The sequence below is a fragment of the Gadus macrocephalus genome, chromosome 2 (assembly GCF_031168955.1).
Source record: "Gadus macrocephalus chromosome 2, ASM3116895v1".
Classification (NCBI taxonomy): Eukaryota; Metazoa; Chordata; class Actinopteri; order Gadiformes; family Gadidae; genus Gadus; species Gadus macrocephalus.
The window spans coordinates 19491897-19505975 of NC_082383.1; the positions used below are offsets into that span (position 1 = coordinate 19491897).

General features: G+C 48.4%; 2 protein-coding genes across 2 annotated transcripts; both read right to left on the reverse strand.

The window, feature by feature from the left end:
- Positions 1-96: 96 nt before the first annotated feature.
- Positions 97-3546, reverse strand: LOC132452051 (uncharacterized). The gene is made up of 3 exons (XM_060044412.1): positions 3114-3546; positions 2442-2609; positions 97-1260 (listed from the first exon to the last, which is right to left on the reverse strand). The coding sequence occupies exons 1-3, from the start codon at positions 3271-3273 to the stop codon at positions 866-868; spliced, it is 723 nt and encodes a 240-aa protein (XP_059900395.1). The 5' UTR covers positions 3274-3546; the 3' UTR covers positions 97-865.
- Positions 3547-4294: 748 nt separating this feature from the next.
- Positions 4295-14023, reverse strand: plbd1a (phospholipase B domain containing 1a). The gene is made up of 11 exons (XM_060044450.1): positions 13780-14023; positions 12142-12364; positions 11626-11709; positions 10746-10887; positions 10404-10544; positions 9934-10078; positions 9032-9232; positions 7521-7661; positions 6716-6901; positions 6092-6198; positions 4295-4665 (listed from the first exon to the last, which is right to left on the reverse strand). Exons 1-11 carry the CDS (start codon positions 13853-13855, stop codon positions 4486-4488), a joined length of 1626 nt encoding a protein of 541 aa, XP_059900433.1. The 5' UTR covers positions 13856-14023; the 3' UTR covers positions 4295-4485.
- Positions 14024-14079: the final 56 nt, after the last annotated feature.

Genomic DNA, 14079 nt, shown 5'->3' on the forward strand with positions numbered 1-14079 from the left:
CAATGGTCACGTGTGTCTTGGTTTGTGTTGTGTCTGCAATGTCATGTTTGGAACCGTTTAGTCATAGCATGTTTATTTTGTATTGTGAAGAAAATTAAATAGATTTTTAATCAATGCGATTTTAATTCAAGATTAATAACAATACTCAATTACAGCGATCGACAGGAAACAATATGCTCCAAGCACAGCGGAATAATATTCTCATTTCAGCTGATTGAGTCGATAAAAAAGCTGTAGCGTCACAGTTGAACATAACTCAAATCGAATCATTGTCGGTAAACGTTGAAGCAGAATAAACCATAGACCCTCATGCTGGGTGATAATGGGAGGGGATTACCAACCTCACCACCGCTGTCATGCATTCTCTGTTTGTTGGGGGGTTGTTAGGGGTTGTTAGTGGTTGTGAGGGCATCTTGACGGTTCAAATCTAGCCTCTACTGGCCGTTAATGGTCTCTACTGGATTTACTGGTGTTCAGTGTTCACTATCGGCCTCTCCTGGTCTCTAAATGGTTGAAGTGGTCTCTACAAGGCTGCATGGTGTTAACAGGTCCATACTGGTCTCTACTGTTGTAGAGTGGTCTCTTAAGTCTATACTGGGCTGTACTGGTCTTTAATTTTTTACAGTGGTCTCTTAAGTCTATACTGGGCTGTACTGGTCTCTACTGTTGTACAGTGGTCTCTTAAGTCTATACTGGGCTGTACTGGTCTCTACTGGTCCATACTGTTGTACAGTGGTCTCTTAAGTCTATACTGGGCTGTACTGGTCTCTACGGGTCTATACTGTTGTACAGTGGTCTCTTAAGTCTATACTGGGCTGTACTGGTCTCTACGGGTCTATACTGTTGTACAGTGGTCTCTTAAAGTCTATACTGGGCTGTACCGGTCTCTGCCGGTCTTGGCCGTCACCAGGGTGGTGTCTCCCAGCTCGGTGGCAGGAAGTGGAACGCGGTGCTTCCTGCCAGTCTCCCCAACCCAGGTCACCCGGGGACTCCCCCAAGTGTGGTTATTCTGCCCGGCCATGCAGGAAGTGATGTCATTCTGCCCGGCCATGCAGGAAGTGATGTCGTTCTGCCCGGCCATGCAGGAAGTGATGTCGTTCTGCCCGGCCATGCAGGGAGTGATGTCGGTCATGTACACACCATTGCAGTGGGGGCCGGAGGGTTCCGGGTCCTTCCGGAGGGGCTCCGCCGGGTAAGACCCCGGGGCCAGGGGCAGGGGGTCCGTCTTGTCTGTGTCTTGGAGAGCGGGCGGAGGGGCCCCTGGGGAGCCAAGGATCAGTTTTATAGTCTGGTGACACTCCCTGCACACACACACACACACACACACACACACACACACACACACACACACACACACACACACACACACACACACACACACACACACACACACATACACACACACACACACACACACACACATACACACATATATACAATGACAGTTGGGCTGCAGCATATGGATATTTTTGGGAGGGGGGAGGGGGGGTTGTAGGAGCACCTCCTCTTCCTCCTTCTTACAAACCGATGGTAACACTAGAATAGACCGGACATCCCTGGGGAGAGGAGAGGAGACGGGGGGGGGGGGGGGGGGGGGGGTTAGAGAAGACATGAGGAGAGGAGAAAACAGAGGAGAGAAGGAGAGGAGACAGCAGGAGTGAGGAGAGGAGACAACAGAAGAGAGAAGGAGAGGAGAGGAGACAACAGGAGTGAGGAGAGGAGACATAAGGAGAGGAGAGGAGACAACAGGAGTGAGGAGAGGAGACAACAGAGGAGAGTAGGAGAGGAGACAACAGGAGTGAGGAGAGGAGACAACAGAGGAGAGAAGGAGAGGAGAGGAGACAACAGGAGTGAGGAGAGGAGACAACAGAGGAGAGTAGGAGAGGAGAGGAGACAACAGGAGTGAGGAGAGTAGACAACAGAGGAGAGAAGGAGAGGAGAGGAGACAACAGGAGTGAGGAGAGGAGACAACAGAGGAGAGAAGGAGAGGAGACAACAGGAGTGAGGAGAGGAGACTACAGAGGAGAGAAGGAGAGGAGAGGAGACAACAGGAGTGAGGAGAGGAGACAACAGAGGAGAGTAGGAGAGGAGAGGAGACAACAGGAGTGAGGAGAGTAGACAACAGAGGAGAGAAGGAGAGGAGAGGAGACAACAGGAGTGAGGAGAGGAGACAACAGAGGAGAGAAGGAGAGGAGACAACAGGAGTGAGGAGAGGAGACTACAGAGGAGAGAAGGAGAGGAGACAACAGGAGTGAGGAGAGTAGACAACAGAGGAGAGAAGGAGAGGAGAGGAGACAACAGGAGTGAGGAGAGGAGACAACAGAGGAGAGTAGGAGAGGAGAGGAGACAACAGGAGTGAGGAGAGGAGACTACAGAGGTGGGTTGTTCTGGCTTGAGCCAGCACCCAACGAGGCGTGGGTTATCTCCTTCTTCGAACTTACAGTTGCCACGGTTACGGTGCTGTCTGTAGATGAGGAACCAGAGCACCAGGGCCAGGATGGAGCCGGTGGCCACCACCGCCACCGCGCCCCACAGGTAGGGGCCCGCCGCGGGGCCGGTCCACATGCCAGAACCCTTAGTCCAGGGAGCCGTCACCACACCGGACGTTACTGAGGGAGGAGGGGGAGGAAAGGGAGAGGGGGAGGGGGAGAGGAGAGAGAAGAGGTGGAGAGGAGGGAGGAGAGGGAGAGGGGGGAGGGGGAGAGGGGAGGGGAGTGGGGAGGAGCGGAAGAGGAGAGGGGGAAGAGTGGTAGAGGGGGGAGGAGAGGAAGAGGGGAGAGGAGAGTGAGAAGGGGGTAGAGAGGAAGAAGGGAGAGGAGAGGAAAGGCACCGAGGAAAGAAGGAGAGATAAGGAGGAGAGAGAGGGACAGAGGGTGGGGGTGGAGAGGAGAGGAACGGAGCCAAAGAAGTAAAGAACCGGAACAGCGACAGATTTTTGCAATATGTTAAAAACCTTGGCTGTACTATTATTTTAAAAACGTTTGACATTAATTTTCATGAAATCCTTCTTCTGTTGAAATCAAAGAAATGCGAGACCAAAACAGTTCTAAAACGAGAGCTATCTCTGTGTAACTTTATAGATGAGATTTAGAAGGGAACAAAGTATTTCAAACCGTAGGTCGGCTCGGCAGCTGTTGGTTTTGCAGCGGTTGGCTTGGCAGCGGGCGGCCGCGGGGGTCCTGGTTGAGGTTGCGGGTCTTCGGGTCTGCGCGAACTACAGTAGTCCAGTAAGGTACTCCATGTCTGGCCGGCTGGACACACCCGCTTGACCATGGCGAAGGGTCGAGGGGGGAGGAGGGCAAAGGATGACCTCGCTGTCTGCTGCTGCTGAAAACAGTCCGATGTGAGACAGAGAGAGAGAGAGAGGGAGGGAGGGAGGGAGAGGGAGGGAGAGAGAGAAAGAGAGACAGAGACAGAGAGTTTTTGTGAGAGAGAAAGAAATAAAAAAAGAGACAGAGAGAGAAACTGAATGAGAGGCAGCGTAATACAGAGAGTGAGAGAGACACTATGCCCTAAAAAAAGGTTCAGTTCCTCTTTTTTCAAGTAGAGGGTGAATCAGTATCTCCCTGGGGGTGGGGGGAGAGATAGAAAGAAAGAGAGAGAGAAGAGAGAAAGGAGATATAGAGATGCATAATTCATTTTCATATTCCACATAATAAACTATACTGTAGTCTACTTAACAGTGAACAAAGCAGCTGAATGTATTCCATAAATGGTAGCACTATTCTGAATGTGATCCCTAAATTTAAAGCAAGAAGGGAAGCATTAATTAGGTTGATTTGATGCTTCAGGTGATACATGTTGGGGGTGTTTGGATGTTCTTGTTTACCGCCTCAAGTAAGTCATCATGAATCACCCCACCACTACAATGACACCCAGAAAACCTACCCTCACTCAGTGAGGGTACAACGAAAGAGAAATCCAGTTTTTTTAGAACACCGTTTAATCAGATATTTCAAGTGAAAAGGCTGCATTATAAAGTCATCCAAAACATTGATATATTAACATATATCTACATCAACGTTCCTCGTGGCTCATGCGATTCACTGACAGTAACAACAGTGAATCAAACACTGCACTGGTCATGTGTGTCCTTGAGCGTTTTAGGAACAGCTTCCCCTCACCTACATTTTGACACATTTTAATGGACGGAATAGAAAAACAGTTTAAAAAGAGAGGGAGTCTGTCGCCCGGATTCTGTTCGCCAAGACGCTGTGGCGACAGACAGACAGCCCAGTCACGTCCTAAGAACACCAGACCAGAACCCAGAGGAATCCAACAGATACAGACAGCAAAAGATTGTCTCCAGTTAATGCACTTTAGTGTACTTTATCCCCTGAGAAAAATACTTCCTGTTCATCATGCAGATTTCGTATCATACAGAAAGAGTTCCTTCAATGTTGGTCGTGTTAAGACACACACACATAAACGCACGCACACACGTACACGCACGCACAAAGACATACACACACGCACGCGCGCTCCTCAGGGTGTGAAGAGGATGGGCCTCATAACGATGAAGGTGTAGTTGTAGGTCGGGGGCAGGCCCCGGTGCAGAGTGGCGTTGAAGGGGCCGCTCCAGGCGAAGGCTGGCAGACCCCCCTGTGTGGTCGGACCGTTGACCGCCTCTACCTGGAACTCCCCCGCCATGGGGAAGTCTGTCACCTAGGCATCGGGCGTGAGAGAGAGGTGGAGAGCGTGAGTGTGGGCCGAGCTGAGCGACCAAACTGAGAGATTAAGTGTAAATGTCAGTAATTATATGAACAAAGTTTGTATCATTTGTATATAAATGTATATTATAGTTACAATTAATAATTTCCATGATAAATACACACACACATACATACAAACACACACATATATACACATATACATACATATATATATATTAGTGCCGTCAAGCGATTAATGTATTTAATCGCGATTAATCGCACAAGTTTTTATCTATCCCTTGATTTCTTTGTCCCATTATTTTTTTCTCATTTTAATGCCCTTATCAATGTGGAGAAGTGCATCGGCTTGCCTTGTGCAAATGTTTTTTTATTGATAACAACAGTTGATCAAAACAGGACGATGAAAAAAAAAAAGCCTATAGTGCAATTAAACGATGAACATACAAACATACTGCCTTGAACATAGCAGTCAGGCTACTGCTTCTTTGTTTTGAGCCAAAGAAAAAAACAAAAAATTAAATTGCATTAATCACGCGATAAAAAAATGAACGCCGTTAAAATTGGTTTGCATTAACGCCGTTAATAACGCGTTTAACTGACAGCACTAATATATATATGTAAGGAATAATCACCGAGAGTAACCTTCCGCGAGCCGGGCATATCAAACTGTTTATTGCCCTGCCTTGAGGTGATTATTCTGTTTATTCTACTTCGCGCCGGCCAACATAATAAAACAATTCAAATACTTTAATAATTAGCCATTTTCTTATTCGTATTGCATGCTTATTAAATGTATACTCTGTTTAAGTTCATCTCCCTTGAAAAGCAGTTCCCTTTAGAACTACGGTGAATAACGTTAGCTCAGCTGTAGGTAACTCGTTTCTATAGCAACCACACAAGGCTGGATCTGATCACTAGTTTAATAACGTAGTTGCTACATTTGTATCAAGTCAGCTTTAATGACGATCGATCAAACATGCACTCCTTGGTTTATTTTTACTATGGACCTCATGTTTGAAATGTATGTGATAGAAAACGATGCAAGCGGCGTATTGATCTACAGTGCTCAGTCAGCAGCAAGTAGAACCGACAAATCAGCGGGCATTATGCCGGATTAATGCACCCCTCCCAGCCAATCAGAATCGAGCATTCTTAAATGAAGTAGAATAATTATATATATATATATATATATATATATATATATATATATATATATATATATAGGAATTTAAATCACTAAACATAATCCCTAAATTTCAACTGTATGTGTAATCTGCAAATGTAATCCTTTAATCTAATCAATAAATGTAATCCCCAATTGTAATCGATATATACTTAATCCCTAAATGTAATATGAGAAATGAATTTGCTAACACTAACGCATAAAAGCATCAGCAGTACCCAGGAAGTGGTCTTACCTTGGTATCATAGCAACCGCTCGGCTTGGGCTTCGACTCCAGCAGGTCGCCCCGGCAACAGATGGTTTTGCAGGCGTCGCCCTCAGAGTACGGGTCTGTCTTGTATTCTGAAACCACGGCAACCGCAACACAGGAAGTTCAGCGTCATTTGAAGGGAACACCATGTCATATTAAACTGTCAACAACAACAACAACGACGACAACGACGACGACAACAAAAATCACCACCGTATGAGGCAGAGTTTCCTGGTTTAGAAAATAAAAGTATTCTTCTTTGCTTTGTGAAGTCATGCATGAACCCGGAGCTCCAGCTCACCAGCTGAGCTCACAATTCCGCATACACCAGCAGGACCATTAATAGAAATACTAATAGTTACCTATTTGCACCAACTGGCATTTTTATCCTGACTTACTTAGATCCTTACTGTACCGACAGCGGTATATTGTTTCTCTTCTGACAACTTTAGTAATTGTTAAATCCCGTTTGATGGAAGCCTCTACTAAATGCAAATGTAAAATGTGACGGAAATCCAATCACGAACAAAACGGATGACAATGCAAAAAAAGGAACTTTAAACCAAAACAAGTGTTTTCCCACTCTCCCCCTGTGACCCCTGACCCCACCGTTAAAGCGCATGATGTGTTTGAGGGAGTCCAGGTCCGTGACCCGCCCCTGGTCCCGGCGGAAGATCTTGGCGCGGGGGCAAAGGTCGTAGGAGAAGATGTCCCCAAACTGCTCGACGGCGGCGGGGTAGCCACTCAGCTCGTAGATCCTGCGGTGGAACGGGACGTTGTAGGACGGCCAGTAGCCTGCCGGGGGGGGGGGAGGAGAGGACAGAAGGGGGAGGGCGGGGGGAGGGGGAGGCGTGGTGTACAGGACAAAGGGGTGTTAGGTCTCAGAAATAATAAGAGAAATATACACAAATCCCAAATTCACGGCTATGGAGGTGAGCTACGGTGGGTTGTGGGTGTGGTCGATGGGTGGGTGTGGTCATGGGATGGGTGTGGTCATGGGGTGGGTGTGGTCATGGGATGGGTGTGGTCATGGGAGGGGTGTGGTCATAGGATGGGTGTGGTCATGGCTGTAGGTGTGGCTGGATCAGGCATGGCCGATGCCGTGGACGATCATGGAGGTTTGTGGTGTCAAGGGTTGTGGGCGTGGCCATGGTTATGGGCTCAGTCATGCTGATTGGCGTGGTCATTCTTGTGGGCGTGGTTTTGGTTGTGGGCGTGGTCATTGTTGAGGGTTCAGTGGGCGTGGCCATGGTTGTCGGCGAAGTCATGATTGTGGGCGTGCTCGTGGGTGTGGTCATGGTTGAGGGTGTGGTCATGGTTGTTGGTGTGGTCATGGTTGTGGGTGTGGGTGTGGTCATGGTCGCGGGTGTGGTCATGGTTGTGGGCGTGGTCATGGCTGTGGGCGTGGGCAGACCTCGTCGCAGGGCCTGGCTCTGGTCAGAGTACTCCACCAGGCCGGGGATCTGCTCCACCACGGTCAGCGCTCCGTCCTCCACCCAGCGGCCCAGCTTCACCCGCTGGCGGTCCACCACCATGTACTGGTTGTTGTACGTTCCTGGGGGAAGGCCGTTTGGTCATTCATTAGTGCTCAATATGTTACCATGGCAACTTGCTGGCATGACATCTTGAAACATTTTTAACTGTAGATTGAATATTCTGCATGTTTATATACATTTATATTCTACATATTTCTTTCCGTATTCTACCATCGCTAGTTTAAGGTTGACTATGAAGAAAACAGTTTCTATTTATTTGGCACATATTCACTCATGCTACAATGTCTCGCAAATGTGTCTTGTTATTTTTGATAGCAAGTAAAATAAAACATAAAATCCATACAAATAAATAAGATCATTTTTATACATCATTTGTTGTCTGCAAATAAATGTAATCAACCAATAACTGAAATGAAGCGGTAGTCCCAGAATCAGTCGGTATGTTTTATAATGCAGTCGTAGAGCAACAGGGAGACTAGAAGTGTTACAAATGTAAATACAACCGATACTTTTATTTTAGTCCTTCTGCAGGAAGTGGACCTGCCCCTGGGACGCGTCACTTCCTGTGCTCGTCTCTTCGTGGGCGGTTTCACAGGTCCACTTACTCTACTCAACCATTACTATACCATTACTCTGCTCAACCATATCTATTACTTTACTATAACTCTACTCAACCATTACTCTACTCCACCATTACAATACCATTACTCTGCTCAACCATATCTATTACTTTACTATAACTCTACTCAACCATTACTATTACTCTACTCCACCATTACAATACCATTACTCTGCTCAACCATATCCATTACTTTACTATAACTCTACTCAACCATTACTATCACACTACGAATACACTACCATACAATAATCGCCTATAACTCTACTATTACTCAACTCAACCATTTCTCTACTCAACCATTACACTGCTTAACCATTACTATTAGTCTACCACACATTACCATTACTCAACTATACCATACTACTACTCTACTCAATCATTTCTATTACTCTACCATAACACTGGAGGTACTATACCATACATATATATATTACTCCACCATTAATGTTACTCGACTCAACCATAACCCTTAATCCACCACACATTACACTACTATACCATACTATTACTACTCTACTCAATCATTACTATTATTATACTCAACCATTACTTTACCATACATTACGCTACTATCCCATAGTCTACTATTGCTCCTCTGTACCAATACACCGATACAGCACTCGCTCTAGGCTAGCTTGTGAATGAGTGAGTGCTGTGATGGGTTGTGTGCATGAGACTGTTCACTGAGCGTGTGTGTGTGTACGGAGTGCACCCGAAAAGCCCCACGCCGTAGGCAGGGGGCAGGTTTCAACATATGGCGGGTAAACCGAGGCGTGTCTGGCTGCAGAGGGGAGTTAGGCGGCTGACCCGAGTTGTGCGTGGCGAAGGTTTCAGCCCACTCCTGGCCGGTGCGCGCCAGGCTGTGGGCTAGCCGGACCCTCTGCCATGCCAGCAGGCTCTTGGGGGTCACCAGGGCGTACAGCGAGGCGTTGAACATGTTGTTGGTGGTCTGCGTCATCATCAGGCCGCTGCCCAGCAGGTAGAAGTCGTCCAGAGACACCAGGAACCCTGCGGGGGGGTGTGGGAGGGGGGGGGGGGGAGGTTGTGATGCATGTTGGGTAATAAGAAGAGAGGAACTCAATAGACATGGGACGGAGAGTGGCTAGAAGGAACCGGGCTTTGCCCTAGAACCGGGGATCTAGGGGAACTAGCAACCAGAAGGTTGCTAGTTCGATCCCCGGTTCCTCCTAGCGGAGTGTCGAGGTGACCCTGAGCAAGACACATTACTCTCACTGCTTTTGATGTTAACAACGGTCCAGTGTCCCCTATACCAAAGGAGATAAGGAAGGAAGCATTGAAGCACCTTTCCTTAGCATTTGGAGAATCCAAACAGCTCTAATCATGGCTGCCACTTAAATACTTCAGGGTCGTTCCACTCAGCTAGGAACCTCCCTAAGCAACAAAAGAATGTTTGACCGTATCCAGAGGGACAGGGTGAGACAGAGAGAGCTACAGAAGGGTGGTCAGACAGAGAGAGGGGGTGGAGTCAGTGGGCCTAACCACGAATGGCGACAGCTAGCTCGTCGGGAGCAGTTGGGGTGAGGTGTCTTGCTTAGGAACACCTCGACACTCAGGGAACAAACTAACAATCTAGCGACTTACAACGGTTCGCTTTGGATCAAAGCATCTGATAAATGCCCTAATGTAATTGTGAGACAGAGAGAGGGTAAGACTGAGATTATGCAGACAGACAGGCAGTCTGTGCGTACCAGGGTAGCTGCTGAAGGACAGCTGTCCCGTGGCGGCGTGCGTGTCGCGGACGTTGAAGTCCCAGTGCTTGTAGATCCGCGAGGTGGCGGCGTAGGTGTACCAGCTGGAGTGGGCGAAGAACAGGTTCTCAAAGCCAGGCGACATCTGGGGACCAATCAGAGAGAGGGGAGGAACCGGCCAATCAGAGAGGGGAGGGGAGGGCACCGGCCAATCAGAGCTAGAGAGAACTTGGAAGGGATGTGGCTTTATAGTTCAGGATTCAGGAAGAGAGAAAATAACCAACAACCAGTGATCATGAATTATTTTAATAATGACGGAAAAGATTGACGTAAAAATAACGAAACAATATCTTTGTTCCAGGCCAACGGCCCTCCTCTCTCCCATGATTAAATGAGGTTAAAATACATTTAAAAAGTAAAAAACAAGGTCCCCACACTGCCGTTTGTCAGGCGTCTCGGTGACCTCTGACCTTGATGAGGGCGGAGCAGTGGCCCATCTCCGGCCAGCGGAGGCCCCCCACGGGGGGGCGGACCCCCGAGGCCAGAGCCGGGATCAGGTCCAGCAGGTCCCCCACCGCGTTCAGGAACTGGATGGCGAACAGCGACAGGGGCTGGAGGGGGCCAGAAGCACAGGTCATACATCCCATAATCCCCATCTGCCTAAATAATCAATTTCACTTTCTTTTTGGTGTGAAAGGCCAAGATACAAGATGAACCTTAAACTATGTCTCAGGCTATCATGACGCGCGTAACGCGTTCAGTGTAGCCGTAGCTTAAGGCTGTCATGTAACACAACACCACACGGGGGCCACCTGCTGTCCGTGCTGCTTGGCCCAGTGGGCCACGCCCGCCTGCAGCCCGTCCATCTGGGCCAGGATGAAGCCGGTGTGCCTCCACAGGGGGTCGGAGCTCTGGTTCAGCCGCACCTGCTCCCGGCTCCACTCGTCCTGCTGCCTGCGGCCACACAGGAACATTTACAATGTTACCTCAGGGCGTTTAGCACACGCTTTAATCCAAAGCGATTTAGAAGCATATTTGTCAGAAGAAAGAGAAACAACATATCTCTGACGGTACAGTAAGGATGTTCATAGAACCAAGTCATGTCAACAACAACAACAACAACAACAACAACAACAACAACAACAAAAAACCAACAGCAGCACCGACTTCTCCAATCGCTGAAGGGCCCTATCCAACAGAGATCTTTTGTGAAGCGTCGGCATAACATTGGGAGGTTTGGGCTGGAGGTAGGCTCAGAAAAAAGCGTCTGCTGAATGCCCTCAATGCAAGTGTAAAGGTAGCTGTTCACAGAGTGGGGGGATTCGTCGCAGCCGCTCTGGTAGAGGAGTTCAAGAATAGGACTCCCCCTAGCCCACTCCAGTGTACGTAAATGTTGACGAGGAGTCATGTCTAGTATAAGAACTCGCGTGTGAACGATTCACCAGGGTACGAGCGGTAGGAGAGGGGGCCGTCGGTGGAAAACGAAACAAGCTGTTGCCCTGCTCCACTGCCTTATGGGAGGATGTGAAACCGGCCACGCCGAGACCCGTCGGCTAAAGCAGAAGAAGATGTTCTCTGTGGGGACCGGAGGGTTGTTGGTCCCGACGATGTCCGGGGGTTCCGTTTCGAGGGGGTGTGGGGGGGAGGGGGTGTGGGGGGAGGTTAAACCAAAGTAAACAAAAACAGACTCACTTCATGAACTTCTGCACTTTGCTCAGGACTTCGGGGCTTTGGATGAGTTGAGGATACATGTTGGTGTAGTGGTCCATGATCTGCCTGAGGAGAGGAGAGAGGAGGGGATAGGAGAGAGTAGAGGAGAGTGGGGAGAGGAGAAGAGAGGAGGAGGAGACGACGAGAGAGGAGGAGAGGAGGGAGAGGAGGAGAGGAGAGAGAGGAGGAGGAGACGACGAGAGAGGAGGAGAGGAGGGAGAGGAGGAGAGGAGAGAGAGGAGGAGGAGACGACGAGAGAGGAGGAGAGGAGGGAGAGGAGGAGAGGAGGGAGAGGAGGAGAGGAGAGAGAGGAGAAGAGGGAGGAGGGGAAGGAAGGACAGGGGGAGAGGAGAGGAGCGGAGAGAGTAGAGGAGGAGAGGAGAGAGAGGAGACGGATAGGAGTCGACGGAGGAGAAGAGGAGAGAGGAGAGCAGAGTTGACAAGAGGTTCCGTCTCACATCCGACAGTCTAAAGACACAAAGACGTCTGCCGTCTTACTGGGCGGTGAGGTAGCCTTCCAGGTAGCCGGCCAGAAAGAAGGTGATGTCATCGGGCTGGAGGCGCTGGCCATACCCCGCCCGGATCTCCAGCACCCCCCAGCCGGTGGTCAGCAGGGTGTCGTTGAGGTAGCCGTAGGCGTCCCCCGTGGGCTCCAGCGTGCCCTCCTTCAGCCGGACCGTCTTCAGGGTGGGGTCCCAGTACGCGGTGGCGGCGGTCAGCTCTGACAGACACAGAGCCTGATTTAGCACCACGGACGCCATCGGTTTGGGAGAACGGTTAAGTTGGTCTCGTGACGGTTGATTGGTATACACAGTGGATGTTCGTTTTTCTATTTTTTGTAGATTGTTGTTCATTATTGTATTGCTACTAACTGTACATAGCTTTCCTATGCAAGTGCTGTGCAGTCAAGCATTCATTCAATTTTAGCCTTCAACATCTCATCCACAATTTACAGCAATTATGTCAAATAATCGCTTGCATTTATAACAATAAAAACATATTTGATCCTCTCTCCGATCCTGTGAATCACATGGGGCCCCCCAACTTTAATGTCCCCTCCAATTTACTGCTCAATAATTAAATATTTCGGGGGGGGGGGGGGGGGGTAAGAAGAAGAAGAAGAAGAACCACCAGAGGCGGGACAGACATTATTATGTCTGTTTTGCCACTGAACACAAATGGACATGTCACAGAAAATATTGAGTTAGTTTGACCTCTTATGTGTCACATGTTGTGACAGTTTGTTTTTAAATGAATATACACGTACAGAAGGGAATTTGGAAACGATAACAGTTGTCAATTGTTATCTACAGAACGATAAACATTAACTCTGTGGAACAGTTGAGAAGATAAATATAGACCAATGAAAGGTTGACCTTCAGAAGGGACATGAGGGCAGATCTGAGTTAAGTTGGGCCCCTTGGTCAACAGGTCTGAGAGTTACTTAACTTTGGACGTATTTAAAGTTATAGAATGAATCAATTCGAGGGAAGATTCCAAAGAGACAAACTTTTACAATGTTTTTAAACTTTTAAAGTTGTAAATGTGAATAACATATCTTGGAAGGGATTAAAGGATGGATTGACCTCTGTGGATCAAATGTTAAGACAGCAATAGCATTAGGCAAGATTAAAAAAGGAACAGCTTTTGAACATTGAAATATTTAGGACAAATTGAAATTAGAATGTTGAATATGTTTTGATTGTAATAAATGCAAGATAAATTGCTCATGTGGATCGTCCCCAACATTGTCTGTTAAACTCTATTTTGAGGTGACAGTATTTTTGCAATTAATGCTCATTTAACCTGCCAGTTCTACATGGCAGATTGAGGGGGTTTGATACTTTCGGTCAACAACATAAGAAGACAGGAGGTCGTTAGGTGTTTCCAGACGGGTCAGGAGGTCCAGCAGGCATACAGAAACATGATGCATGGAGCACCATGGAGGAGAAAAGGGGGGGGGGTGAGGAGAGAAGAGGGGAGAGGACGAGGGAGGAAAGGAGAAGAGGGGAGAGGAGAAAATGGGAGAGGAGAGGAGAGGAGAAGGAGCGCCGTGGAGGTGAAGAGGGGAGAGGAGAGGAGAGGGGAGGGGAGGAGGAGAGAGGAGAGGAGAACCGCGGAGGCGTTGCTACTTACTGTCCGCTGCGGAGGAGGAACCGCCGGCAGCAGCGCTTAGTAAAACAACCAGACACAGTCGGGTGTATAGGAGCATGTTAGTATTTTGTTGCTCCAACGAGTGCTAAATTCGTTGCTAAAACCTTCACGCGTGCAGCTCGACTGACAAAAGACAACAACTTCCCGAATCCGGGAACGTGTCCAAGGGTCCAAACTCAAGGGGGTTCCTGGTGGAGGAATGACGTCAGGGGACTACTTCTGATTGGCTACAAGTCACGCGGCGTTTACCTTTACTTTTTAAAAGCGTGTTACAATTTTGTT